Source organism: Mauremys reevesii, linkage group 8 (genome assembly GCF_016161935.1).
Source record: "Mauremys reevesii isolate NIE-2019 linkage group 8, ASM1616193v1, whole genome shotgun sequence".
Lineage (NCBI taxonomy): Eukaryota > Metazoa > Chordata > Testudines > Geoemydidae > Mauremys > Mauremys reevesii.
In genome coordinates, this window is record NC_052630.1 from 79,784,009 (window position 1) to 79,811,205 (window position 27,197).

The 27,197-nt window shown below is 43.5% G+C and overlaps 1 protein-coding gene across 1 annotated transcript in view; it reads right to left on the bottom strand.

The window, feature by feature from the left end:
• LOC120370871 (calcium-activated chloride channel regulator 1-like) overlaps positions 1-27,197 on the bottom strand; it is a 33,181-nt gene that overhangs the window by 3,836 nt on the left and 2,148 nt on the right. The window contains exons 3-12 of the mRNA XM_039486146.1: positions 27,012-27,162; positions 25,260-25,377; positions 22,445-22,622; positions 16,695-16,922; positions 12,667-12,888; positions 11,461-11,638; positions 10,745-10,851; positions 6,654-6,884; positions 5,842-6,112; positions 1,086-1,250 (exon numbers count right to left, since the gene is read on the bottom strand). Coding sequence (XP_039342080.1) covers positions 1,086-1,250; positions 5,842-6,112; positions 6,654-6,884; positions 10,745-10,851; positions 11,461-11,638; positions 12,667-12,888; positions 16,695-16,922; positions 22,445-22,622; positions 25,260-25,377; positions 27,012-27,162 — 1,849 coding nt within the window. The remainder of the gene's footprint in view (positions 1-1,085; positions 1,251-5,841; positions 6,113-6,653; positions 6,885-10,744; positions 10,852-11,460; positions 11,639-12,666; positions 12,889-16,694; positions 16,923-22,444; positions 22,623-25,259; positions 25,378-27,011; positions 27,163-27,197) is intronic.

Genomic DNA, 27,197 nt, shown 5'->3' on the forward strand with positions numbered 1-27,197 from the left:
GCCGCTCTCAAGCCCTGCCAGGCCACTTTTAAACCCCTCAGGGCAGGAGCAGGGGCCACCCTGCTACAAGTGCCTATTATCCATTAGGGTATTTAAGGTATTGAGCAGGTATCAGTGAGAAGTGGTTATGATAAGGTAGCTTCCACACCACTCTTCCTCGGTATTGCAGGCAGCGGAAGAATTACAACCTTGTCAGCATTTCCTTGCTTTGCAGGTTTAAGTTGAACATGTTTTTCTGTAGACTTTTAAAATTCAGTATAGCCCAGGGTTTCTCAAACAGGGGTCACTGCTTCTGTAAGGAAAGCCCCTGGCGGGCTGGGCCGGTGTGTTTACCTGCCCAGTCCGCAGGTCCGGGCCAATGGGAGTTGCTGGAAGCTCTGGCTAGTAAGTCTCTTGGCCCGCGCCGCTTCCAGCAGCTCCCATTGGCCCTGGGCAGCGATCCACCATCAGCGGAAACCGCAATCTGCCAGACCTGCGGATGGGGCAGGTAAACACACCGGCCCGGCCCACCACAGGCTTTCCCTACAGAAGCGGCGACCCCTGTTTGAGAAACTCTGATCTACCCAGAATCAGATTAAATGACAAAAAGTAAGTTACTATTTTTCCCCAGAGTTGTTAACCAAGTTCCATCTGCAGGGCCAACTGGTTCAACTGTTCTCTTCAAAGTACGTCCCCAGTTACACCTGTACAATTCCATCGATGGCCATAGTGTTGTATAGATGTAGGTGAGCATGGCGTTTGGCCTGCAGATTATGAAGATCATTCACAAACCAGAAAGAACACAACTTGATATTCAGAACCTCAGCATCTGCAGGGCTAGGAGTTAGAACAGCCGTGTTGCTAACCTCTAACTAGCCAAATTTGTTCTGGAGCGACTGAGACATAACAGTGTAGAATTCGACAATCCTATTTTAACAAAGCCACTTCAGAATAAAGCTATATTTGAATGATGAATTAGTTGTATTTTTTGCACTTAATTTCCCTGGGGCTTTTAGTCAAAACAGAAATGCAAAAATAAGGGAAAGAGGAAAAATATAACACACACACTCACACAAAGTGTTTTCTACTTCATAAATGTTCCTTACCATTTTCTATGTAGCCTGGAACATACAAGGCTCGACTCTGCCTACGGCGTCGTCTGACAGTCTTATCGTTCCCTTGGACACGCACTTTTAAGTTGTATCTACCATTTCCTTTGAAAGATGTAAAGTACTTTGAATAGATTCCATCATTCTTGGTAATATCAGCACCTAGACATACAAATGTTAATAATTAATCATCCAAACAAGATACCTTTGTTAAGAAAGATCTTTTCTTGCTGTTCAGTTCATAAACATACATCAGGCCTACTCCTGCTTCTACTGAAATCAATAAGAGTTTTGATATGGACCTAGGTGAAAACAGGATCAATCCCATTGTGGTGACATAAGCTCATAACATATTTAATGGGAGATAACAATGTAGCATTGAAAAATGTAGCTGTGTATTTACTGTTATTTTAAATAATAACCACTAGTTTGCTATTTCTAAACTACTTAGTAATTCTCTGTGGTCTGTGGAGCCCTTCTTGGTGATGTGCAGACTAAAACTCTTTGAGATTGAAGCAATGGTGGAATGTAGGGTTGGGGGAGGAGAGAGCCTGCAGTCTGTACTACATGGTTCAGAGAACAGAGAAGTTGGAGAATGATCACATCACCTCTGTAGGCACAGTAGATTTAAAAAAGGAGAATAATAACCTATGTAAATCATCCTTATGAAGGAGATGTTTTTAACATAGCTATACTGCCTATACTCCCATATACGCTATGCTCCCTATCTGCTGCCGGCCCTCATGCCCGCCGAGCTCCCCCCCCCTCCCCCCGCCTAAACTCTCCCCCCCTCCCTCCCCCTGCGCTCCCTCCCCCCGCCCCCTCCCTCCCCTCTCCCCGCCCTCCCCCGCCGCTCCCCCCCCCCGCCCCCCCTGCCCGCCCCCCCCGCCTCCCCCCCCCCCTCCCGCGCCTCACCCCCTGCCCCCCACTGCCCCTCCCCTGCCCCCCACCTCCTCCTGGCCTGGCCCCGGCTGCGCCCTGCCGCACTCGCACTCCAGCTGCGCCTGCTGCACTGGCCTCCGCCAGCCTGCTGCCCCCCCCCTCCCGGCTGCCCTTCTCCGCCCCCTCTGCCGCCTGCCTGCCTCTCTCCCTTGCTCCCCTCTCACCCCTCTCCCCCTCCCCCCCCCCTGCCCTCCCCCCCCCAGCCCTCCCCCCCCCACCCCCCCCCCCCCCCCACCCCACCCTGCCCCCCCTGCCCCCCACCCCCCCTGCCTGCCCCCCCCACCCACCCCCCCCCCCCCTGCCTCCCCTCCCTCCCCCCCCCCCCCCCCCCCTCCCCCCCCTCCCCACTCCTCCCCCCCCAACTCAGCCTCAGCTCCCTCCCAGAGTGTCTGGCAGAGTGATATATATAAGTATTATTTATGCATATTAAATGAAAAAATAAAAAAAAAAATCAAAAAAAAAAAGAAAAAAAAAAGAAAAGAAAAAAAAAGAGAATTTATATTTTTCACAGAGAAAAAGAGTATTTTTTCACAAATATAAAGATAAAAAAATGATTTTTGTTGTAAGCAAATGATTGTGTGTCGGCACGATATAAGTATACGACGAAAATAAAAATATGAACCACGATGGAAATGAAAAGAAAAAAAAAAAAAACAAAAAAAAGCAGCAGCAAAGCAAAAAAAAAATTTAAATTCAGGATTAACAAGAAAAAGGATAGATTAGCAAGCTTAATGATAAGTAAGAGTAAAAGATGATAAGTAAAATCATAAACCATAGCTAAAAATTGATATAAAAAAAAGAAAAATCTTTTGAAAGTGAAGTGAAAGGAATGTGATAAAGAGAATTTTTGAAAAAAATGTCTGAATTTTTTTGATACAGCTGCCTGCTGCAAATGTGGATGTTTGTGAAAATGATAAAACAGAAATAAAAAAACAATTGAAACAATAAGAATTCAAAAATAATGATTTTTGAGAGTACAAGATGATGCTACAGATGAGTAGTGATGTATCAGATACGAATAAGTGTGCAGTGTTCTAATGGAAGAATGAAAGCAATTTGAACTTAACACTGAAATACAACTGACATGAGGGTACGGAATGGTTGGAAGAAATTCTTGAATTGAAAAAAGTGTGAAAACAAATTGAAATGCCTGAACAAACTGTACGTATTGCCATCAAACTTCTCTGTGAACGGTGTTGTGTGGTGATGGTGTGGTGTATTGAATTAGACCAACCAGGATGATCCAGCCACCATATACCATTATATTTTTGCATTTTGAAGCAGTATGTAGTTTGTAAATGAAAGAGAAGAAGAAAAAAGTTATAAAATGATAAAGTAAATGAAAATTTTTGTTTTAATCATTTTTATACGCACAGTTCATTTTTCACTTCTTTCTAGCAAGTATTGGAGGAGACATATGGGGAACTTAGTATGGACACTGATGGTGTTAAATGTTCTGATTGTGGAAATGTTTTGGGTTTTTTTGAAAAGAGGAAATGAAAAGAAAAAAATGAAAATGAAAACAAGCTTGCTGATTCCACTTTTATCTGCAACCTTGCTTTTTAACCTTGCTTACTGATCACTTTGATAACACTGAACTTGAAAACTGAGAACTTGACACTTGAAAACACAACAACATGAACAGTACAATACAGTCAAAGTCAGTCAAATTAAGTCAAGTAAAGTATGGGGAAACAGTTGACTGCTGGCAATTTTCTCTGGCATTTTCTCCACTTCTCAACTTGAAATTCCTTGAATGAAAAAAAAGAATTTTTGAAAGAAACAGATTACAGTTTTTAAACAAACACATGATTTTTGATGATGTGTTTCATTTTGAATTTCATTTTTTTTTTTTTTTTTTTTTTTCACAATTTTCATTTGAAAAAATGAATGTTTTTCAGAGTTCCATGTGAGTTGAGTGGAGCTCAGAAGTACACAGATTTGAAGCAGCCAGATAATTAGAGAATTCTACATTTTTTTTACATTTTTCTTTTTTTTCAGATTTTCTGTTATTTATTCTGTTCTCAAGGATAATGGAAATACATATATATACATATATATGTATGAGTTTTTCTCTTTCATGAAGATTAACAAATGTGTGTGTCTCAAAAGCTCAAAGATGAACACATTTGCAAGCAACACAGATTGGAGGATATCAAACCTCATATTATCAAAACCTTGATGCAATGATGCAAAAGCCAAGTGGCCAAAAATGAAATGAAAAAAAAATGAAAAACAAGCAATGACGTCACGTTCGTTTTTTTTTAATAGTAAATAAAAAATTAAATAAAATTACTTTTAATACTATAATATATTACTACTATAATACTTACTTTATTTTTTTTTTTTTTTTTTTTTTCTTCCGCTTCCGCGCCGCGCTAAACAGCTGTTGGTGGCGCTGGCGGCTCAGGAGGAGGGAGGGGGGGAGGGGGAGGCAGGGAGAGGAGGGGAGGAGGAGAGGAGAAGAGGCAGGGGGGGGGGGGCCTCATGGGGGGGGGGGGTGGGGGGGGGGGCAGCAGGGGGGCGGGGTGTGATGCGGCCCTCGGGCCAATGCACTAGTCCTCATGCGGCCCTCGGGGTCATTTGAGTTTGAGACCCCTGGCCTATAGCATATGACAAGCTTTAGAAACAGACTCTCACTCTCTTGTTCTGCCTCCTGCATCCCCTCTGTAAAATATACATAATTTCAAACAGTGAGTACGGCTGAATCAGGCCCACAAGACCCACTTCGGTCTCTGTGCTGGCTGTTTGCATCACGGGTAACCGCACAGGAGAGGAAGAAGACTCGCACAGCCACTACACACCCTTCTTCTTGGTGCAGTTTCTCTCTCCTCCTTCCTAACACACCCAACAGTGTAGCTGTGCCAGCATGTCAGGGCACATGTGCTGCACCACTTTAGACCCTGTGCAGTTTATTCCCATCCTGAAGCAGTGGGGAGACCAGAATCACAGTCTCCCCTCACTTGCTGCCCCTAAGTCTGTGCTTATGGAATAGGCATGACTGAACCCTTAGTGATAAGCTTGGAAGTATCATGCAGAGGCCGATTCTAAAACACATACCACAAAATGGGGATTGTACAAATTTCTAGACAAAATGTAAGGAATCTGTTGTGAAGAGAAACCACTCAGCAGCATGGAAGGGGTTAAAGAGAGCCTTTGGGCCCAGCTAGTCCCGCCCTGTTATACCTGCAGCCAATGTCAGGCCTGGAAGGGAGAGAAAAGGAGGGAGCCTGGCTCAGTTTGGGGCTGACTAGTGAAGAGACAGGAGCTCGCTGCCTCCCTACCTGAGGGAAGGCTCACTAGGCTGCCAGCTGAGGCAGCCACCAGAAACCAAATATTCTCTTCCTGGCCAAAGGAGCTGGAGAAAGAGGTCTAGGAGCATGGGGCCTAAGAGAAGCCCAGGGGAACAAAGCTCAGACACCTTGTGGGGGTTCTGACCCTGCTAAACTTACTACTGCCCCATCTGGAGGAATCTGCAACTGCAGCCGGATGCCCCCCAAGGTCCACAAGGGGGCGCTACTAGAGACAAGCCACCACAGGAACTTGGACTGTAGGGGTCACACCCCAAACCGAAGGGACAGCAGTGAGAAGTAGCCCAGGGCTGTGGAACATAGACTCTGTGCTGAGAGGTCCCCTACTCAGAGATTGATTTACACAGGACTCTGGGCTGGGATCCAATGGAGTGGGAGGGCCCGGGTCTCCCTAAACTCCTGCCTTAAAGACTGAGGCACGTCAACCACAGAAGCAGGGGGCAGAAAGTCAAGCATTCCAACCTCCGAATCCCTGGTACAGACACCTGTAATAAGATTACCTGAACCATCATCAAGGAGTTTGAGCTCCACTGCAGATCCAGTCTGTGGTTCAACAGTGGCCATCACGGTTGCACCAAGAACAGGCAAAAATCCTTGACTAACTTCTGCATAAATCACCATTGGATTAGGGAAGTTGTTTGTATCCTTATTCATGAGGGCTTTCACAGTCACTGGAGGCACAGCCAAAGATGCCGCTCGAGAGGTTACTATCATTGATATAACTTGAGAATCCGTGTGGTTATTTTGAATCCAATAATACCAATCCCCCACCTGCAAATCAAATATATGGACTATAAAAATATAATATAAGACTTCATTAGTCTAAGGGCAGCTTTGTGTTTCCCTTAGTTAATTATTATCTTAGTTTAGGGGAGTTTTTCCAGGGCACAAAGGGCAATTAGGGGACCACAGCTAAGGTAATTTGGGTACCTTATTCATGAATCTTCCTGCTCTCAAATGTTTGGTTTCTTTTAAATTTAACCTTATGTCTGAATTTGCTCAGTTTTGGTGGTTGATGTTTGAAAATTATCACATTCTTGGAAGGACTGGAACCCGTATATTATTGATATGCACTCTCAACCTTAACTTAGTGTTTTGTCTGGGAGTCTTGTATACTTGGGATGTGTATAGTGCATAATAAAAAATTAGGAGGAGCACAAATGACAGTTAGACAACACTGCAAGTCAGTGGAATTACACCAAGGAGAAAATTGGTTCATTAGGAATATATATTTATAACTTCTAAAAAGAGATGGTGCATTTTAGATTACGAAAATGTTAACATGTTTGGATAATAAGAGTTTAGTCTTTACCTCTGCAGTGCCGGCTATACTCAGTCGAGCTGTTCGGAGGTTTAGATTACTAACTGTGAAGTTTGACGTTCTATATTCTTTTCCTTTTGGGTCCTGCAGTAAAATGTCTGGTGGAGATGTGCTTCGATCCCATGTAACTACAAAGAAGGTGTCCTTTCCCACAGTGCTATCTACAGTCACTGTACCATTCATCCACTGCTTGACGGCGACACTCCGAGCTGTACTTTCAAGCTATTAGACAAATAAAATATGTTTTATGGCTAGTTAGGAGATAAACACTTAAAATACCAGTAATTTCAGAGTGGTTCATTTTCCTCTTAAAGGGCCAAACAAATCAATATTTTGCATATTCAGAGGGCATCTTGACTGGCTGGTGGACAACTGGCCCACGTCTGGAAGAGGGGATAGAGGAGGATTAATGCTGCCACCACCCTGAGCAGGTCTCTGCTGTTCTGTGCAGAGCTCAGGGTTGTGCAAAGGAGGCAGGAGCCTCCTGCCACTGTGTCGCCACACCTGGGGAACTAGCAGGAGGGCGAGGGCCACTTGGGCTAGCGATTGAAGGGAGTGGAATAATGAATCCCAGAGCACATTTTTGGTAATGCCCATTTCCAGAGTACAATTGCTTAAGTATGTGAAAATATAGTAACCAAGGGTCTCCTTCCACTGTTCTTCGTGGTCTATCCACCTAGCTATCAAATCACTTCTGTGCAGGAGATTAGTGCTACATTTCCTCTGCAGCTGTCAGCCTCCTTCTAGAAGGACAGCACAATGAGAGAGCCGTACAACCACAGGTAGGGACAACAGAGAGTAATGAGAGACTCAAACAGAAATAACATAAACAACAGGGAGACACACAGAAAGGAAAGAAACAGGGTGTCCTTTACCAACATTGGTATTGCACATGTGGGCCACCAGAATTTACAGATGAGCTACCAACAGGAGTTTTATAGTGTCCCACTGGACTATCAGGCTGCAAGTAGATTTGCTCACTCCTGTTTTACAGATTACAAAAACTAAAGATAGAAAAGTACCTTTTAATAAAATATCTTTCTGTTTAGGATAAAAATTGGAGATTAGATACTGGATGGCAATTTCAAAGATCACCTGGGTAGACATTTGAGAGTCAGGTCCTCAGATTGTACTATAGTAATGAGATTGTATAAATGCTTAGAAAGTGTGATAAATTCTCTTTTAATAGCTGATGTTACTATCCCAGAAAATAAAGAAACATTTTGTTTTCTTTTTCCTGATGTGACAGTGGAGCTACTAAAACAGAAAACCTAATAATAATTCAGGATTTCAACTATCTCCAGATGGGCTGTGAACATGTCATCTCCTCTCTCCATTGTGCAATAACAGAGCTAATTTTGACTCCATTGGGAGTCTTGTTACATGCTACAGAGCTGAAATCACTGATACCAAGGTCTAAGCGTCAGATCTGCTTTGGGCTAGTGGTGCACTAGCACCAAGGCTCCCCTACTACCAGCTAAAATCACTGAGAGCTGAAGTCACTAAAGAGCTGAGATCACTGAGAGCTGCGTTAAGTAGGGGAGGGGCCTGAAGACAAGTTGGTGAGCGAGTAGCAGGACGGCTAGTGGAGAGGAGCGGCTAGCGGAGAGGCGTGGTGAGCAGAGCGGATAGCAAGGCGGCTGGCGGAGAGACACAGCTGGTGGTGAAGACTGCAGCAGAACCCCATGGAGAGGCGTGGCAATCGGCCATCAACCCAAGCAGCAGAGCATGTAAGATGCCCCCATATCTCCCCCCGCTTCCACCCAAGCTGGGAGGTAAGCTCTGCAGAGGATCTTCTGAACTCTGGGGGATGCACTGACCAAGGTCAGAAACTGTGGGTGGGGTGACTGTTGGGTTGTTGGACTTAAGACCCTGAGGGGAAAAGGACACTGCCAAACTTACTTGGGGGTTGGTCTTTTGCTCATGGTTTGTGTTATGAATCCTGTTTGTGGTGTTTCCCAAACATAATGCCGCATTGTTTCCTCCTTTATTAAAAGGATTTTGCTACACTAAGACTCCGTGCTTGCGAGAGGGGAAGTATTGCCTCTTAGAGGTGCCCAGGGGGGTGGTATATAATTGTCCCAGATCACTGGCTGGGGACTCGAGCCGGTTTTGCATTGTAGTAGTGAAACGGAACCCCTAGATACTGAACCCGGCCCTTGTTGCTGCCAAGTCTGACGGGCAGAAGGGTTACATTTATGAATGTATATATGACATAACTAGAATGTGTTTTATGCTATATATGCTATGTAACATATCGATGTAAAGGTTATGATCTACTGAATACATTCCTCCTATTTGTATGCATGAATCATTTTTGTACTTGAAGTTAGGAATATTGGCTGTATACTTGCTTGATTTCTATTGAGAAAGAAATGTGCAAATTAAATGCCCAATAAAGAACCACTTAAGCCAACAATGAACTTGAAGATGCCAATCCACATCTAAGCTTTCCCAGGAATTTGGCTTGGCTGGTAAAAACTGAGTCATGCATGGACATGTGACTTGCCCATGTGACTCCAAAATTCCATCTTGGACCTGGACTTTGCATAGGAGAGAGGAGGGGGTCTCCACCCACAACAGAAAGTCTACTTAAACCTCTGGGAGACCCCTCTATTTTGTCTTCAGCTGGCTAAAGCCTCTCCACCCCCAAGGATACCTGAAAGAAACTGGAACAAAGGACAGTAACTACAGGGGGTGTGAGTAATTGCTATACCCAGACTAGCAGGAGACTAGTCTGTAAAAGGAAGCTTACTGGAACTGGTGAGGTTTTATTTGTATTCAGTTTCTTACACATAGACTTGTGTGTTCTATTTTATTTTACTTGGTAATTCACTTTGTTCCGTCTGTTACTACTTGAAACCACTGAAATCCTGCTTTCTGTATTTAATAAAATCACTTTTTACTTATTAATTAACCCAGAGTATCTATTAATACGTGAGGCGAGGGGGCAAACAGCTGTGCATATCTCTCTATCAGTGTCATAGAGGGTGAACATTTATGAGTTTATCCTGTACAAGCTTTACACAGGGTAAAACTGATTAATTTGGATTTTAGACCCCATTGGGAGTTGGGCATCTGAGTGTAAAGACAGGAACACTTCTGTAAGCTGCTTTTGGTTAAACCTACAGCTGTTAGGCGTAGTGGGTCAGACCCTGGGTCTGTGTTGGAGTGGACGGGCGTGTCTGGCTCAGCAAGACGAGGTGCTGGAGTCCTAAGCTGCCAGGGCAGGAAAGCAGGGGCAGAAGTAGTCTTGGCACATCAGCTGGCAGTTCCCAAGGGGGTTTCTGTGATCCAACCTGTCACACTATTTATTCCCTCTGAAGCATCTGGTGCTGGCCACTCTTGGAAGACAGGATACTGGGCTAGATGGATCATTGGTCTGACCCAGAATGGCTATTCTTATGTTTTTAACAAGACCTGTATACATTTGTAGAGAAGCTAAGTAGTCCATGGACAACGCTATGTTAGTTGCTGTGCATGATTCAGATAAAGTGCAAAACTGGGTCCACAGCAGAGATTTAACAAAGTGAGGGATGAGTTGTTAAGTTATAGAGAGCACAACCCAAGAGCTGTGATAGAAATAGGAGGAGGGGAAAACTCTACTACTAGCGTCAATTATTTTGAAGAAATCGTTGCTCAGTTGAGGTAGATCATGAGAAGTGTTAGGAAAGCTGGGAATCAAAATATTATCAATTGTTTAGAAGAGAAGCAGTCAGGGTATTTTCCTCTTTATTGATACTTAATACCATTAAGATGCTCTGGAAGACAAGATGACTTGTTTACAACATTCCATACAGGAGTGGCTGAACATTCTGTAGTATTTCTGCCTACCTCTGGCTATAAGTCCCTTTTGAATAGCTAATTGTGAAAAATTTTAATTCTTTGTTTCACTGGCTATTTCATTTCATTGCTAATATAACAGACCACAAAAATCCCCACGGCCATTTCCAAATATCACTTTATACTTCAATTTTAAGGTCAGCCACTTGCAGTGCAATAGTTATGATTACTGACTACTAAAATTACTACTATAGAGCAGTCACTGATTAATAATGTGGAAAAAAAAATGAAACTCAGACCTGAATAGACTGTTCAGAAATATTTCCACTTCCTGATGAAATTCCACTGAATGCATCAATAAGGCCATTGGAGTCAACTGTATCTGTGGCATAAAACCTTAAGCCTCCTGAAATGTGATTGTTAAAATAATCAGAATAGTCATTTACTGTAGAACAGTAGGTTTTTCTTATGTGCCTTATTCTAGTTTGGCTGTTGCTATAAAGCACAGTGTTAATTTGATAAATTAAATCTTGTTCCTTAACTATCCTTTGTTCATGGGAGAGGAGGGAACCACTGGTGCTGGGGAAATCAATTAATACAAACACCTAAAGGAGTTCCTGCAAAAAGCTAGTCTGACCTGGGAAATGATCCCATCTGTTCACATTTTAACTCCACCTAGCTTGGTCACATCTAGCATTTCATCCAGCACACTGTGCTGATTCACTTACAGGCTGTTCTTGGTAAATCTGGACTTCCAGCCATGCACTACCTGTAAAGTGCAATTCCATTTTGAAAGACACCTCTGTCAAAATAACATTGTAGCATTCCATGATTATTGCTTCTCAATGACTCAGATCAAATCTGCTTCATTTACCAGTATAATGTTTGGGCCACTTTCATATGTGCTGAGCACTCATAACTCCAATGGGAATCTCTGCTGCTCAGTGTCTTTGGAAATCTGGCATTTGTTTCAGACAGTGAGCCAAAAGCTGGATTAGTTTAGAAAGTTACTCACCTGTCATATTTGAAAATTGTTCTAGTTCTGGAGCAGCATTTGGCCCCAAGGCAATGGTGTGAATGATCGATCCACTGTTTTTCACCTCCGTAAGGCAACTGCTCATACTCCCATCCTCTCCATCTGTCAGCAGTACAAGTTCAGAACCATAGAGATTAGAGTATTTTTTTTTAATGACCTAAATTGATAAGAGAATTTCAGGTATTAGCAATAGGACTTTATTGTAAATGTTAGCTGCCCTAGCACAGGTAGCACAACAATTTTCCTTGATGTATATGTGTGCAAGTGTAAGGCAAAATCCTTTCCTTACAAGTGTGAATTGTGCGGGCAGTGGAAGTTGTATTATGTGGCAATGGCTGAATTGAAGGTGTCTGAATTATCCTGCCTGTACAGAGCAGGATGGTTCAGGGGAGAATTGTCTAAGGGTCGCATATTCCTTACATTTCTTCCAAGAAGCTGTAATGTGTGCCCTCACTCCAGGTCCTGCTGCCAATGACAGCATATGCACAGGGCATCTTCTGGAAGCCTGAACATGTCCCTTAAGGCTATGGAAAGCTACCGTGAACACAGTTCTGTTCTGGGTAGTGGCTTGAGAAATCACAGCCTACCATGGTGCCATTTTTACATAACCACGTTTCAGAATGAAACCATGGTTAAACCAATGTTAAAATAAACAAAATTTGCATTTTTATAAGACTTTATATGATTTTGATCTTCTGCAAGATGCCTTGAGATTCCTGCAAAGCATTCTTGTAAGATTGTCTCAATGCAATCTTAATTTTTTTTCTAGTATAAACATCACAGGGCCTTGTAAATTTCTTAGGCCCTGCACCTGCTTCTATTGAACCAAATAGATTGAGCTTCCTAAGTCTCTCACTATAAAGCACATTTTCCAAACCTTGAATCGTTCTTGTAGCTCTATTCTGAACCCCTTCCAGTTTCCCCAACATCCTCCCTGAAGTGTGGACACCAGAACCAGTCCCCGGATTCCAGTAATGGTCCTCAGTACTGCTGTACATGGAGGTGAAATCACCTCCCTACTTCTACTCATTATTCTCCTCCTTATACATCCAAGGATCACATTAGCTCTCTTAGCTATATCACTGTACTCAGAGCTCATGTTCAACTGGATATCCACCATGATCCCTAATTCCATTTCAGTGTCACTGCATTCCAGGACACATTCCCCACAATGTTCTCCTTCACCTCAAATCCTTTGTGTACTCCTTTGCAGATTTTAGTTCCTCCACCAGCTGATGTAGGCAGGTATTTGGTAAGATCCTGGCGTACATTCTCATTGATTTGTTGTAGATCCATTTCAATTTGTGCTGTAGAATGGAATGTGACAATTCCAACCTCGGAACCCATTTCTATAATCTGTAGCAGGAATATCTCTGCAGCTTGTTTAAGACGTTTAATGCGGTTATTCTGCAGGTGAAGAAAGGGACGTACTTAGAACAGTCAAGGCTTTACAGGAGAGACAGCAAAAAGCAAGAATACAGCAATTACTAATGTTCATTTTGTACCAAAAAACGGAAATGTACCTGCCATAGACTAGATGAGAGATTTGGAGGAAGTATATGGGTAGTTTAACTTTTCCAATACCCGAGTACTCCAAACTACCCCACGTTACCCGCAGCCATATTTTTTCCAGACTACTGGAGATGTGTGCCATGTTTGGCTATCATGAAAATGTATCTGCATACTGAAACCGCCAGGAGATATATAACAGTATGAGCCAAACAGCATTCTAATAATGTGATCTCATGCTCACAAATAAGATTGTGTCACATAATTTGTTCACAGTTCTGAATCTTCAGCCACTTTACCTAATCAACCTACCTATGCATTAGGATAGCCCCTGTATTTTACATATTACTGGCACTTTGAAAATTTGTTAATTTTCATGAGAGATCGTATTTTAAATGTAAATCTTTGAACAGATTGCTGAAAACCAGATAGAAAAACTTCCCAGGGTAAATTTTCTCTTCTCTATCAAACCAGCTGTCGTCATTCTTGATCTTTTTAAGATTAGAGGTTGGGCCCATTTCTATCTTTTTATCTCTGGAAATCTAGGTGCAGACCTTAGTTAACTACTTGTTTGCCTTTTAATGGCTGTGGGGTGAATTTGATACTAAAGAGAGTAAAATACTCATAGTATTAATCTACATAAGCTTTTCCAGACTGCTCTTTCACTGTACCTCCACATCTGCTATTCCAATCTGAAACCTCTCCAGAGGAAGGAATGCCAGCTGTGTCAAAAGATTTGGTTGTGTGATGGGGACAGATTATCATTAGAGAGTACCACTTTCACTTGTGATCCAGAATCTGAAGTATTATCTCTAGAGGGAAAAGATTGGTGCATTTACATCCTGTGCCTCTCAGTTCCCAGTTGGGTGATTTCATAGCATATGTCACATATGATAGACATAGATCCTGTCATAACTTCACTAGATAATTTGGGCAAATGAGGCAGAGGAATGTAAGGCACTGGGTCATGGCAGCTCTGGTCAGCACTGCTGACTGGGCCATTAAAAGTCCCGTGGGCGTTGCTACCTGCCTAAGGCAGGCTAGTCCCTACCTGTTCTGACACTGCACTGCGCCCCGGAAGCAGCCAGCAGCAAGTCTGGCTCCTAGGCGGGGAGGCTATGGGGCTCTGCACACTGCCTCTGCCCCAAGCACTGCCTCTGCAATCCCATTAGCTGGGAACCGGCCAATGGGAGCTGGGGTGGGTGTGTGCCTGAGGGCGAGAGCTGCGCAGAGCCACTTGTGCACCTCCGCCTAGGAGCTGGACCTGCGGCTGGATGATTCCAGGGCGCAGCATAGTCTGCGGTGCCAGGACAGCCAGGAAGACTGCCTTAGCACCCCCCACTGCACTGCTGATCGGGAGCTGCCCAAGGTAAGTCTTTCTTTGTCAGAAAATCAATGAAGTTAGTATTTGATATTGACAAATACTGAACTATAAAACTGAACTCATTTAAAACATTATATAGACCCCTATAGGTCAGTGGTCCCCTAACTTTTCTCTCGCACTCTTCCCTTACCAGTAATAGAATATGTCTATGTCCCCTCGGGCCACGAGCGGAGCCACGGCCACCAAACAGGAGCCCAGGACCCGGGGACAAAGCAGGGCTGAGTGGCTTTCCCTCCATGTCCCCTCAGGGGAGCTGGCCCAGCCCCCACCCCGGACATTCCTCTGTGTCCCCGCAGTGGGGACACACTCCACAGTTTGGGGACCACTGCTGTAGGCCAAAGAAATAGCCATATGCCATTTTAAGCACCCTCCTGTACATTTTGATCAAATTCATTATTGTGGATATTTATCAAATATTTTAAGACATCTGCTCAACCTGCTTTAGCCTCATAGATGTCTTTGTGAAAGAGAAGATAAATCCCATGCACCATCCTTGGAAAATTCCATACCATATACCAAGGATTTTTCCAACAGCCTTTATCAAAACATCATCCTTTGGCTCCTCAGTGGAGTTGTGTTGATGGTTGAACTGAAGACCCAAAATATTTATTTTTTAAAGAAAGCTACATTAATACACTTTATACTATATAATAATATAGTAGAACCTCAGAGTTACTAACACTTTGGGTATGGAGGTTCGTAATTCTGAAAAGTTCGTAACTCTGAACAAAACGTTATGGTTATTCTTTCAAAAGTTTACTACTGAACAATGTCTTAATACAACTTTGAAACTTTACTATGCAGAAGAAAAATGCTTCTTTCCCTTTATTTTCTAGTAGTTTACATTTAATATAGTGCTGTACTGTATTTGCTTTTTCTGTCTCTGCTGCTGCCTGATTGTGTACTTCCAGTTTTAAATGATGCATGTGGTTGGCTGAGCAGTAACTTGTTGTAACTCCGAGGTTCTACTGTGTATATGGAATACATGATAGTATGGTACAGTTTTAACTAGCATGAGTTGGGGATACTAATGTTGTTGCTTGATGGTGAAATTTTGAGTGATTAGGCAGGCCATTCAAAAGAAAGGGTGATAAAACCACACCAATATATAGTCAGTATGACAGAAAAAAAAGTATTCTTGAAAGTTTTAAGAGATGTTTCAATTCTTTTTATATTGGGACTATTTTTTATCCTTCTACCTTTAAAGCCAGGTGCCTTTTTTATCATTATTCAATCCATACAGGGCTTACAAAGATTTCTAAAAATTACATACATTTTTTTCAGACATAAAATATCTTGTCCTCCCAGAGAAATACCGGTGGGAAGTTCCTATTTCTAGCCTTGAAGATCTGTGAAATATCAAACTTAAATGTTGTAACATTTTTTGAGAACAGACGTTGTCACTGGCTCAGGATTGAATGTTTGAAACAAAAATAAAGGATGAAGAAATTCTGTATATTGGGGAAAGAATACAACATATATTGATATAAAAATAGCTCTTGGAAGCTGGGTAGTGGTTTGGAATGTAAGACTAAAACCTGGGTAGATGGATTTATAGGAAGAATGCAGCTGAAGATTGTAAAGTTACAGGATAAATAAACCGCAAAAATGTGACCAACTTATCACATGGCTATCACTTCTACATGTTATGATATTTATACATATGAACACACAGCTTATTCAGGGAAGTTATATTGGATTTACTGTAAGATTGATAAAGTTGAAGCCCAAAACAGATTGAGAGTCTCTCTAAGGGCTCATGTTCCCTACAGGGGCCTCTGCAAGATGAAAATTGTGCTAAATTTAGTACAAGTTTTAATTTTTAAAAATGCCTCTGGTTAATCCAGCATCACTTTATGACAACCCAAATTCTTGACTCATTAGGATGAATGATTATGAGGGAAAGTATTTCATTTTTATTTTGCTATACACAGTGACTCTCATATTTATTTTGAAAATAACTTTGGAGTCACATAGCAAGAAACGTGCATGTATGATATATTTTCTGTTTTGGAGAAGTACAGTGATTCTGACATTCTGGAGCAGAAGCTAAAGAAAGAGCAGTAGTTATATTTTGTAAGGAAAGAGAGACCAAGTCTGTCATATCATTTTTAGCAATTTGATGAGTTTCCTTTTATCAATCCCTAAATATGTATAATGGGAGAAATAGTGGCATCAATTTTTCTAAAATAATAAACATGATTGCTGAAATATTGACTGAAGAAAATATTGTAATATCTGCACACCACATTGTTTTATAACTGCCTAACCATTTCTAAGCATTTCTGCAAAAAAGAAGAATGTATATGTTTATTCTTACCCCAGCCATGCTACTAGAAACATCAAGTACTAGACAGACTACTCGGTCTTTGGTCTGCAGCAATGAGAAGGAGGTCTCAAATGGAGGACTTGCGCTATTTATTGGAGCGGTGTTACTGAAGTCAGAAGAGTTCATAATTATTTCCCAGGTGCTGCGGTAGTTACACATTTTGTTCTGCAGATTTGTAGCCTTTTCATTATGAGTACTTTGATCACAGAACTCAACCACCTTAAAAAAAGCCAATTGAAAGAGAAGAAAAATTACTGAAAAAAGCAAGCATACACATGTAGTAGCAAATCCCAGTCTACTATTGTTCTATTGCTCATGGCAACCACAAATACAGAAATTCTTCGCCTGCTCTAAAGGCTACAGAGAATATAATCTGTCTATGTCCTGTGCCCTGGACAAAGTCAAAGAATCTGTCTCAGGGTTTACACTGAGCATAGCACTGCAGCTCAAGTGGCCATACCCACATTAGCTTTAGTCCAGCTAGTGTGGCTACAGATAGCACCGAAGATTTGGCAGCATGGGCTGTACAAGCTCACCCAGAACCCTGGATATATACTCACATTGCTAGTCTGCACCAGGTCCATGCCATCATTGTTGCTGCTATTTTTAGCCACACTAGCTAGATTAAAGCTAGCATGGAGATGCCTACCTGAACTTCAATCATATTTCGGATTGCACTGTAGACACACAGTGTGAGGATGCCCAAGCAGTGCAGACATCATCAATACAGTTCAGTCATGTAGTTATTATGGAATCCCAGAACTTTTATATATAAGGATCCCAACTCACCTGGGACACAACACACTCTACCAGTGCAAAATCACGCAAGAAGAGAAATTTTGCAAAACAAAAGCCCTCTCTCATCCTCCTGGCTGGCAGGAATCCTTTTAAAGAGGATGAATAGCTCGCTGTGTCTGTCCCCACTTGCTACTCCCAGCAGGGCAGAATTTAGCCCACAGAATATTTTCGGAACTCCAGAAGTAAGGTGTGGAGCACCTCTAGCAAGTGGCTGAGCATGCTCAATTTTCATTCATTTTAGTGGGAGTTGAAGATGCTTACAACTTAGCAGGATTAGGCCTGTCACAAAAGGGTAAGCCCACTCAGTGTTGCAACCAAAAATGCCTCCTGTCAGGTAACTTTATTTTTACCTGACCCAAAAGGGAGTAAAATTAGCCACAATGTCAGGCTACATTTCCGTACATCTGTGATGGGACAGATAGGCCCCACACTGTCAATGAAAGGGTTAGTGAGAGCCTGTGGACACAGTTGGCCCCATCCCACTACACCAGCAGCAAATGTCAGGCACAGAGAGAGGAGCTAAACGGAAACTTAGCTAAACTCAGGGCTTCCCAGGAAGAAGAGCAGAACTCTGCTTCTCCAGAGAGAAGCCTGGTTGCAGACCAGAGGCTGAGCCAGCTTGCTGGCCTGACAAGCTCCTGCTAGAAGGGACAACCAGATGCTGGGGGATCAGCAGAAGCATGGACTGTTTGGAGCCAAGCCTTGAATAGAAGCGTTCGGTCCCACGCAAAGTTCATTGGACAACCCTGTTTTGAGTTGTATTTTTGTTATTGTTGTTGTTCCTGATTCCTTTGGAAGGGGTAGGACTGAGCTGTGCCTTTGCAGGAGGACAAAATCAATGCTACCTTGGACCTCATAAACACAGCACCATACCAGCGGAGACCAGCAGCTAGGTGAGTCATGCCCTGAGGGGCGACAAAGGGGTACTATGGAGGCAGCCCTTGAAGAACAAACTTGGGGGAGAATGCAGGCACACGTCTAGCACTGGGGGAAGGGAAGAGGTCAGGACTTAAAGAAGAGACTTCCCAGCAGTATGGACCTGGAGCAACTACTGAAATAAATGGTGGAGCATCACATCCACCAATAGCAGCCGCAACTGACTTGAGACTTAGCTGCTCAGCAGCAGCAATAACAAAAACAGCTGATGCAACAAGGCGTGACCTCACTGCAGCCTCTCACATTGGCCGGACTTCCACCATGGGTCTGGTGGACACGGACCTGGCCGTGGCCCTGGTGCCGGTCAGATTCATGAAGATGGGGACTGAAGATGATCCAGTGACTTTTCTTGAAATTTTTCAGTGGGTGGCTGTGGAGCATGGTGGCCATCAGAGCACTGAGCAGTCTTACCCGTCACCTACTTGACCAGGACAGAACCACAGACTGCCTATTGTGGGCTAAACCCAGCGATAGCATGAGATTATGCTCTGATAGCAAGGTTTATGCCTGAGGCAAAGTGGCCATTTTAGACTCATTGGATCTATCTGAGGGCCTGGCCCTGCATGGTGGCACAGAAACTACAGGACTTGTGCTGGTGGTGGCTAAAACCTGAGACAAGGACAGGGGTTCAAGTGGCTGAAATGGTTTCCCTTGAACAATTTACTGGACTTAGTACGAGAAATGTGGGAGGAGCAGGGTCCCTGAGCTGCAAACATTGTGCAGTACATCCTTGCTCTAGAAGCTTTAGGCACCTTTGTAAAGGAGAATCTCTGGAATGCCGAGTGCCCAAGAGACTGCCTACAACAAATGGGCCCATCTCCGAGTATTCAAATTTGGGGGTTGCGGGCTCTTATTGCTCCTGAGTTCAGAGAGTCAAAACCTTGGGCCCATCGGCAGGGCCCTTACAAAAATATTCGCCATGTAAATTATGAAATGAGACAGCCTGACAAAAGAAAAACAAAACAAAATTTTGGTGTCTGTGACAATGCTGGGAAGGAACAGCTGAGCCAGTGCTCTGGATGCTTAAACACTAATTAATTCCCCCCAGAGTGGACCTGATGGGGCCTAATTAGTGGATGAGAATGGGCTAGGGAAGGACTAATGAGCAAATTGACCCATTAACACAGGTGGTAGAAGGCAGCACTGGAAGGCGGTACAGGGAAGAAAGCAGCAGGCTAGCAGAGCCTGAATCAGGAAGGATCTCTGGGTAGAGAGATCTCTTCCCTCTCCTCTTACTGACAGAAATGAGAAACTGGAACCATATATAATTATGGCGTCTGGATGAGTAAGTTGCTGGGAAAAACAAATGTAAATAAACCTCACTGGGGTGTTTGACATTTGACAGCCTCTTAGGTAGTGTAGAGAGAGCAGAAGTCAGGAGTAGGATGTTGCCCTGCCACAATCTCAATCTCTTAAAGCCACGTGACCCTTCTGCCTGACAGCAACAATGGCCAGGTGAAAATCTAGGGGTTCATCTTCACATTTCAGAACAACTATCTCAAGCCCCCATCAACTAATCTGGGAAAACCAAACACTATCCCTGGTGCCTCGAAGAAGCATGACTTCCCCATGCACAAGCACTGAGTCTGTGTATAACTAAAGAAAACTTATTAAAAAGGAGAGGGAACACAGCATTATCTTGGGAAAAGACTGCAACATGTAAAAGCATGTAAGCCATGAGTAAACACCCACCCCACAGTACACTGGGCAGTGTCCTTTGCCTCTGTTGCCTTAAGGTATGAACAGAAAAAAGATCTTTCAACTGAGTCTTTAAACACAGGAGAGGGGAGGATTAAATGGTCATAAAAACGCTTTAAACATAGTCCACACCATCAAGTAGCAATACCTGTCCCTACTCGTCCCTTCTTCACTTAAATTTGGCATCCATACCCCCTGCATAGAGAGTGAGATTGATTTTACAGTGATCTCCTCAAACAGGGCATGCTGCCCTTTATTCATACAATAAGGAAAACAAAGTGAATTTTAACCCAAAGCAGACAAGACTGATTACTTTGGCAAAGCAGCTCTGTCTGCTGAATGCCATGGCAGAGTAGGTGTGTCTATGCAAATAAACATGGCTCCTGAAGTCTTTTCCCCCAGTTCATCACCAAATGGCAGGGTAGAGTTCATTCAGATCCCAGTTTACACCAGCTACCCTTCCAAACCAGAGTTAGGGCCACAGGCAGCCACATGTTGGCCCTTGGGATGGTCTGTACCATGGACAGTCAAACGCAGGAACAAAAGGTCTAAGCCCAACAACTGGTACTCTCCATACCGTGTTTTCTGACCAACTGAGTAAAAACTATTACACTTCCTACCACATCCAAACTAAGGCTGCACAAGGTTTCAGGACATCACGCAGCCTCTTGCATAGAAGATGAGGGAGATCATGAAGCAGAAACTCCAGTACATGCTGGACCTTGGGGGAGGAGGGTGACAGAAGAGACCCATAGACTGGAGAAGTCCAAGCATGTTGGTTCTTAAACCCTATGGACCACAAAATTTTGCACTGATATTTAGAAAAGTCTATGCACCTCAAAGTTTGATGCATATTCCAAGCCACACATTGACAAGCTATTAGATTGGTTGGGTGAGGCCAAATATATTACCCCTTGGATCTCACAAAGGTATACTGGCAAATCCCACTCACTCTGGAGTGCTGAGAAAAAACAGCCTTTGTCACCTCTTATGCCCTATATCAGTTCCAGGTTCTGTTATTTAGCCTACATGGGGCTCCAGCAATGTTTCAACAGCTAATGGACCAGTCCCCCTAGTCCCACAGTGGTTATGCTGTGTTCTCCTTTGATAATGTCATGGTCTATAGCTGGAAAGACTTCCTGAAGCACGTGGTTGCTGTAATCTGGTCCCTCAGAGTGGACAGACTAATGGTGAACTCTGCAAAGTGCTGTACAGTCAAAGACAAAACTACTTACCTGTGGTACACCATGAGGAAGGGCCAGGTACAATATCTGGTAGACAAGGTCCAGACCTTGAGGGACTGTCCACTCCAGCCAAAAAAAAGCAAATGCACCAGTTTTGGGGGCTGACAGGATACTACTACCAGTTTGTACCAAGGTTCTTATCTATAGAGGCCTTTCTCAGAAATCTTCTCAAGAACAGCAACCTAAGAAAGATTCATTGGATGGAAGCCTGTGAGAAGGTCTTTCAGCTACTAAAAGGTAACATCTGTAGGGAGCCCATTTTATACAGACTGGATTTCACTGAGGAATTCCTCCTACACACTGATGCTTCTGAAGCTGGACTGGGGGCTGTCTTGTCTCAGATAGCTGATGGTGAGGAATATCCCATCCTGAGTTACAAGTTGTTCCCAAGAGAGGCCTACTCCATTATAGAAAAAGAGGACTTAGCTGTGAAATAGGCCATGGAGGCACTCCAATATTACCTTCTTGGCAACTAATTCACCCTGGTCATGGATCATGCACCTCTACGATGACTCCATGCCATGAAGGACATCAACCCCCAACTCATATGGTGATATCTGTCTCTCCAGATCTTCTCCTTCTGTGTCCAGCATAGGACTGGGTTGCTCACTGAAATACAGACTTTTTCTCTCAGTAGAGGGGAGCTGGCAGGGGAGAGCAGTGCCCTAAGTAAGATCCTGGGTGGGGTGATAAGCAATGAGGCCCCATGCTGGTAATGAGAAGGTTGATGAGAGCCTGTCTATCCAGTTGGCCCCACCTCATGGTACCTTCAGCAAATATCAGCCATTGGGAGGGAAGGACTGGAAATGTTGGCCTTGAAAGCAGAGGGGAAGAATTTTGGGCCAAGTGATGGGTAGAAAGAGGCTTGGAACTGTGAATAAAGAAAATACCCCCTGTTGTTTGATTCCTGGTATCTTTAGAGTAACAGGACTTTGTGTATATTCTTTGTAAACAAACAGGATTGCATCAAAGAAATACTTTACTCCATCATCAATTTCTCCTAATGGAAACAACCTACAAGACACTGGCTATCCACTTGGGTCAAAAAGTGGTAACAGTACTTACAGAAGGGAGGCTCTGCATATACATTATAGATGCTGGGGCATTTTGTGTTTTATCTGGTACAAATTTACATCCAGCTTCATACAGCTTTGTCTGTTTATCATATTTGCATTCTCTTGTTGTGCAGCTGTTTCCCGTGCAGCTTTGAACTATATATTTCCCAGTGACACTAGCTGAACACCTAAAGGGGAGGTAAGATAGAAAGAGGCTTAGCTAACAAGCTGCATATAATCAACAAATAATAATGATCTGTTATTTATTATTTGAATCATGAAAGGCCCAAAGTCTCCAGTCAGCACTGGGATTGTATTAGACATTGCACAAACACAAATTTAGACACTATCTCTGCCCCCAAAGCAGGAGCTTCGCCAGCTTTTTTGCCTCCCTAGGTGGCGGAAGGTCCCACCTGCAAAATTCCGCCCCCGACAGAGGCAGCGGAAGGTCCTGCCCCTGAAATGCCGCCCCCGACAGAGGCGGTGGAAGGTCTGGCCAGCGGGGCTGCCCGCAGCGCTGCGCGCGCTGCCTGCCTTGCGTCTCCTTCTCGTCCCGGGTCCTTCCTCCCGCCTCGCTCCTGCCGAGCGGCATGCGGCCCGCGCAGCCCCACCACGAGCCCGGACGCAGCTGACCTGCCGCCGCGAGCCGCGGCGGAGAGCCGCGCCGCGGGGACCCCCCGGGTCTCGCCGCAGCGCAGCATCGCGCATCCCCGCTCTCGGTGGACCCGTGGCCCCCGGCATGGCGGAGCTCCACCGAGCCAAATGCGCCCCGCCCCGGCGCCCCGCGCTGCCGCGCCGCGCGCTGGTGTCTAGAGCCGCCCCTGGTCTGGCCACCGCGGTTGCCGCCCCCCAAATGTTAGTGCCCTAGGCGACTGCCTAGGTCGCCTAATGGGTTACGCCGGCCGTGCCCCAAAAAGTTTACAATATAATTTACAAGTGGTCAGAATAATAAAATACTGGTAGACTTTTTTTTCCAGAGGCATCTTCAAGAAATTATGTATAGGTTGTGCATCAAACACCATCTGTGTAAGCAATAACTATGCAAGTGCCTCTACTATTCCATCAATATGCTTCAATCCAGACATGAAAGATATTCTCCAGAGGTGAACTGGTATTACATTCTCCATGCCCATTAAATCACTGTCTTTGTGACACAGATTTAGAAGCCTAGAGGTGGTCACTAAGTTACTAGTTATTCCCCCCTTGGAATGTACTTGGCTGAAGACAAGTCTACACTACCGCACTATATGGGAGTAGCTGCGCAGCTGCAGCACATCTGATGAATGCAGCACATCGTGCTATGCAGAGGGAGAGCGCTTTCCCATCAGCATAATTACTCCACCTCGGCAAGAAGTGGAAGGTATGTGAGCAGGAGAGTATCTCCCGTCAACATAGCACCAGAGTGGACAGCGTGAAGCTTGCATCGCTTGGGGGGGGAAGCTTTCTTGACTTAGGCTGTAATGTAGACCTGTGGTGTAGGCATGGGGCTGATGTGCTAATGACAACAATCAATAAACTTGGAATAAACTGGAATAAAATTGGAATAAACTGCCTAGGGAGGTTGTGGAATCTCCATCTCTGGAGATATTTAAGAGCAGGTTAGATAAATGTCTATCATGGATGATCTAGACAGTATTTGGTCCTGCCATGAGGGCAGGGAACTGGACTCAATGACCTCTCAAGGTCCCTTCCAGTCCTAGAGTCTATGAATCTATGAAAATAAACCCAGCAGGTGGGAGCAGTTAAGAGGCAGGAAGGAAATGCAAGAGGGGGGATGCCAGGAGATACAGGGGCACATGATGAGGAGATCTTTCCCTCTGCCACACCAGAGAGTGGGTTATGGGGAAGTTTACGTACACTGGTATGTTGCTGCCCAAGGTTGTATTGAGGAACTGGTGGAGGGGACCTCATAAATAACACACTGATGCTTATAAACCTGGAAAGTGTCCAGCTGGTTTGTGGTGGTTGAAGGGCGGAGTAGGGAGCCCTGTCACAGTCTCTTTCAGTGGTGACTGCCAATTAGAGTACCAATTGCAATAGAGGAGATTGGTGATATTGATACTTCTCCATTAGGAATTGGACAGAAAATACCAATTCCTTTCACAATGGCCAACAAGTGATTGGCAGAGGGTAATGAGTTTTAGGCATGACCAAACTGGTTCCAGTTCAGACCAGTGCCTGAGAAGTGAAAAGTTTTGTATCCCATTTCCAACCCTCTGAGATATCCAGTCTCACTCTGCTTTTTGTTTCTCATTGACAGAGTTGTACATTTAAAAAAATAAAAACCTTAGATACGCAGAATCTGAAGAACATTATCATAAGATAGTAACAGCTTTGAAGTGGGGGTAATAATGGGGTGTGTGCCTTGACCATGTCCCTTTTAAATATTTAAAATAAAACTAAACATGAACTAGTAAGAATGTTCTGGAACTTCAAGGATCACTCCCCCAAGGAACTTGAGAAAAAATTCTTATTTACTACATGCTAACTGCTATTGGATAAAGCCATAGTAAATCAAAATGTAGAGAACAGGAATTCAAATCTGTAATTGCATTTAAATTAAAAGCTCATACTTTTTATACTATTTGTATAGAAAGTGTGATGGATTATAGTGACTGCAATTCAATGAGACTGATCTGTGGGGAGCAATATTGTTAGTTAAACATTATTGTATAAACTTCTTTTTTAATCCTCTGAACAACTCGCCAAGACTCTTTGCATGGGCTCAAAGTACAGAAAGAAAACAGAAGACCATTATGTGCCAAATGTCACTGAACTATTTAAAATGTCATCAACTGAAGACAAAATATAAAAAGCACCGGTACCTTGTTGCTTCAACACTTGCTTTTCCAGAGTCTACAGACACATAGAAAGGTGCATCATTATTGTATTCATCAAACACCCCCCAACGAAGATGGGCCCATTCATGGACAAAAACTTTGGCTGTGGAAGAGCAGGAGCATGTGTGAATTCTAAATACAACACTTTAAAGTTTACTTTAAATTCCTGTAGGTCATTTAAACAAATTTAGGGCACAATCCTGCAATGAGCTCTGCTTGGCTGGACCCCTGCACCCACACAGCACTCACTGCGGGATCCGACTTTAAACCCAAACAGATCACTGTGTTCAGATTAACCCTTCCAGAGTATTAACAGACCTGGGTAAAGATCTGACACCTCTGTTTGCAGACAGTAACTTCTGTCTATTCCTGGTATCAAGCAAGGTGCCTCATGCTACCCATGTCTTTTAAAATAATAATTCTTGGCTCTTATATAACACAAAGGAAAAGGTGTATATTAGAAAACCATAGAGAAGTGAGTTTAAGTTCAGCTCAGGATAAAACTAAGGATTACTTAGATAGTTGCAGGCAGATAAAGTGTAAAAGGTTAGACAACCAAAATACTTTTCCAGAAAACCAAACTATCTCACCAGAACAATCTAACCCCTTTCTTGCAGGTGTTGGTAAAGCCATTGACATGGTGAATGTACATAATGTTGTCTACCTAAAGCTTTCAATTAGAGATAGGCCAAGGAAGCAGCGCTCAGATCAGATTAAGATTAAGCCAGAATTCAAGGTTTGAGTTCAGTGCTTCCCCAGGCTAGAATTTGGGTTTGTATTTGACTTTACTGGAGTCCAGCGAATTGTTCTAAGATTTTTGTCCCAAATGCCAGAAATCTGATGAGAAAGACTGTTCTGGTGAGATTTCCACCATTTTAGGACAAATACCTATACATTTTTGATCCAATCTAATGCAGGTTCATCTTCGATTTGAATCCAAATAACCTTGCACCTTTACCAGGGTTCAGATTTGAGGGGCTGCTTTTGATCTAGCTCACATAAATAATTGATTCTAATTGGGTATGGAACAGAGATAAATAAATTGTACAATATATTGGTTAATGGGCATAGGAGCAAGTCGTTGTTAATAACAGCAGGTTACACTGCACAAAACTCAGGGGTCTCTATTGGGGCTTTTTTATTTGCTTATTAATGGCCTCACATAGGCAATGCCCATGCAGTCAAAAAAATATGCTGATGAAATCAAAATGGGAATATTGTTAATTCCTTGTGAATGTGCACTTACAGAAGGGTAGTTGGGCAGATGTGGCTTTCAGAAGTTCCAAGAAAAACCTTCGTGTCCTCAGAGCAGGATCCGCTCATGAGAGTTTGGTCTATTCTAGAATCCTCTGGGACTGGTTTTACCTTCATGTTCCGCAGGTTACACCCACCTCAACTCTCAGACTAGCTTGCTGCACTGTAATGTTAGGATATATGGTATTTCCAAGTCCAGGCAATGATTTAAGAGGAAAAACAACCTTCATTTACTGTAAAAATATGAGCCAAAATTTTCAAAAGAGAGTGGTCATTTTAGGTGCCCCCATTTCTGAGTGTCCAACTTAAGACTCCTCAAGGGAGCCTGATGTTCAACACTGTGTGAAAAAACAGGTTCCTTTAAAGCAGGTTGGGCAATCAAAAACGGAGGCATCTCAAATCACTAGTCACTTTGGAAAATCTGGCCCATTGCATATTTATAACAACAAAAGCAGAAAATTAAGGTCCAGTAGGTGGTGCTACCTCGTGATCCATAGATGTTATACAAATTGTCATTTAACAGGAAGTTGGGAGTGAAATGAATGTATCGTCCCTTTTCCCCACATCCTCCATATTGCAGCGTGTAGGGATCGTCTCCGTACTTCAAGTAAGGATTAGCCACGATAACATCTGCCTAGAAATAAAATGGTCCTTGTTTAAAGAGCATCA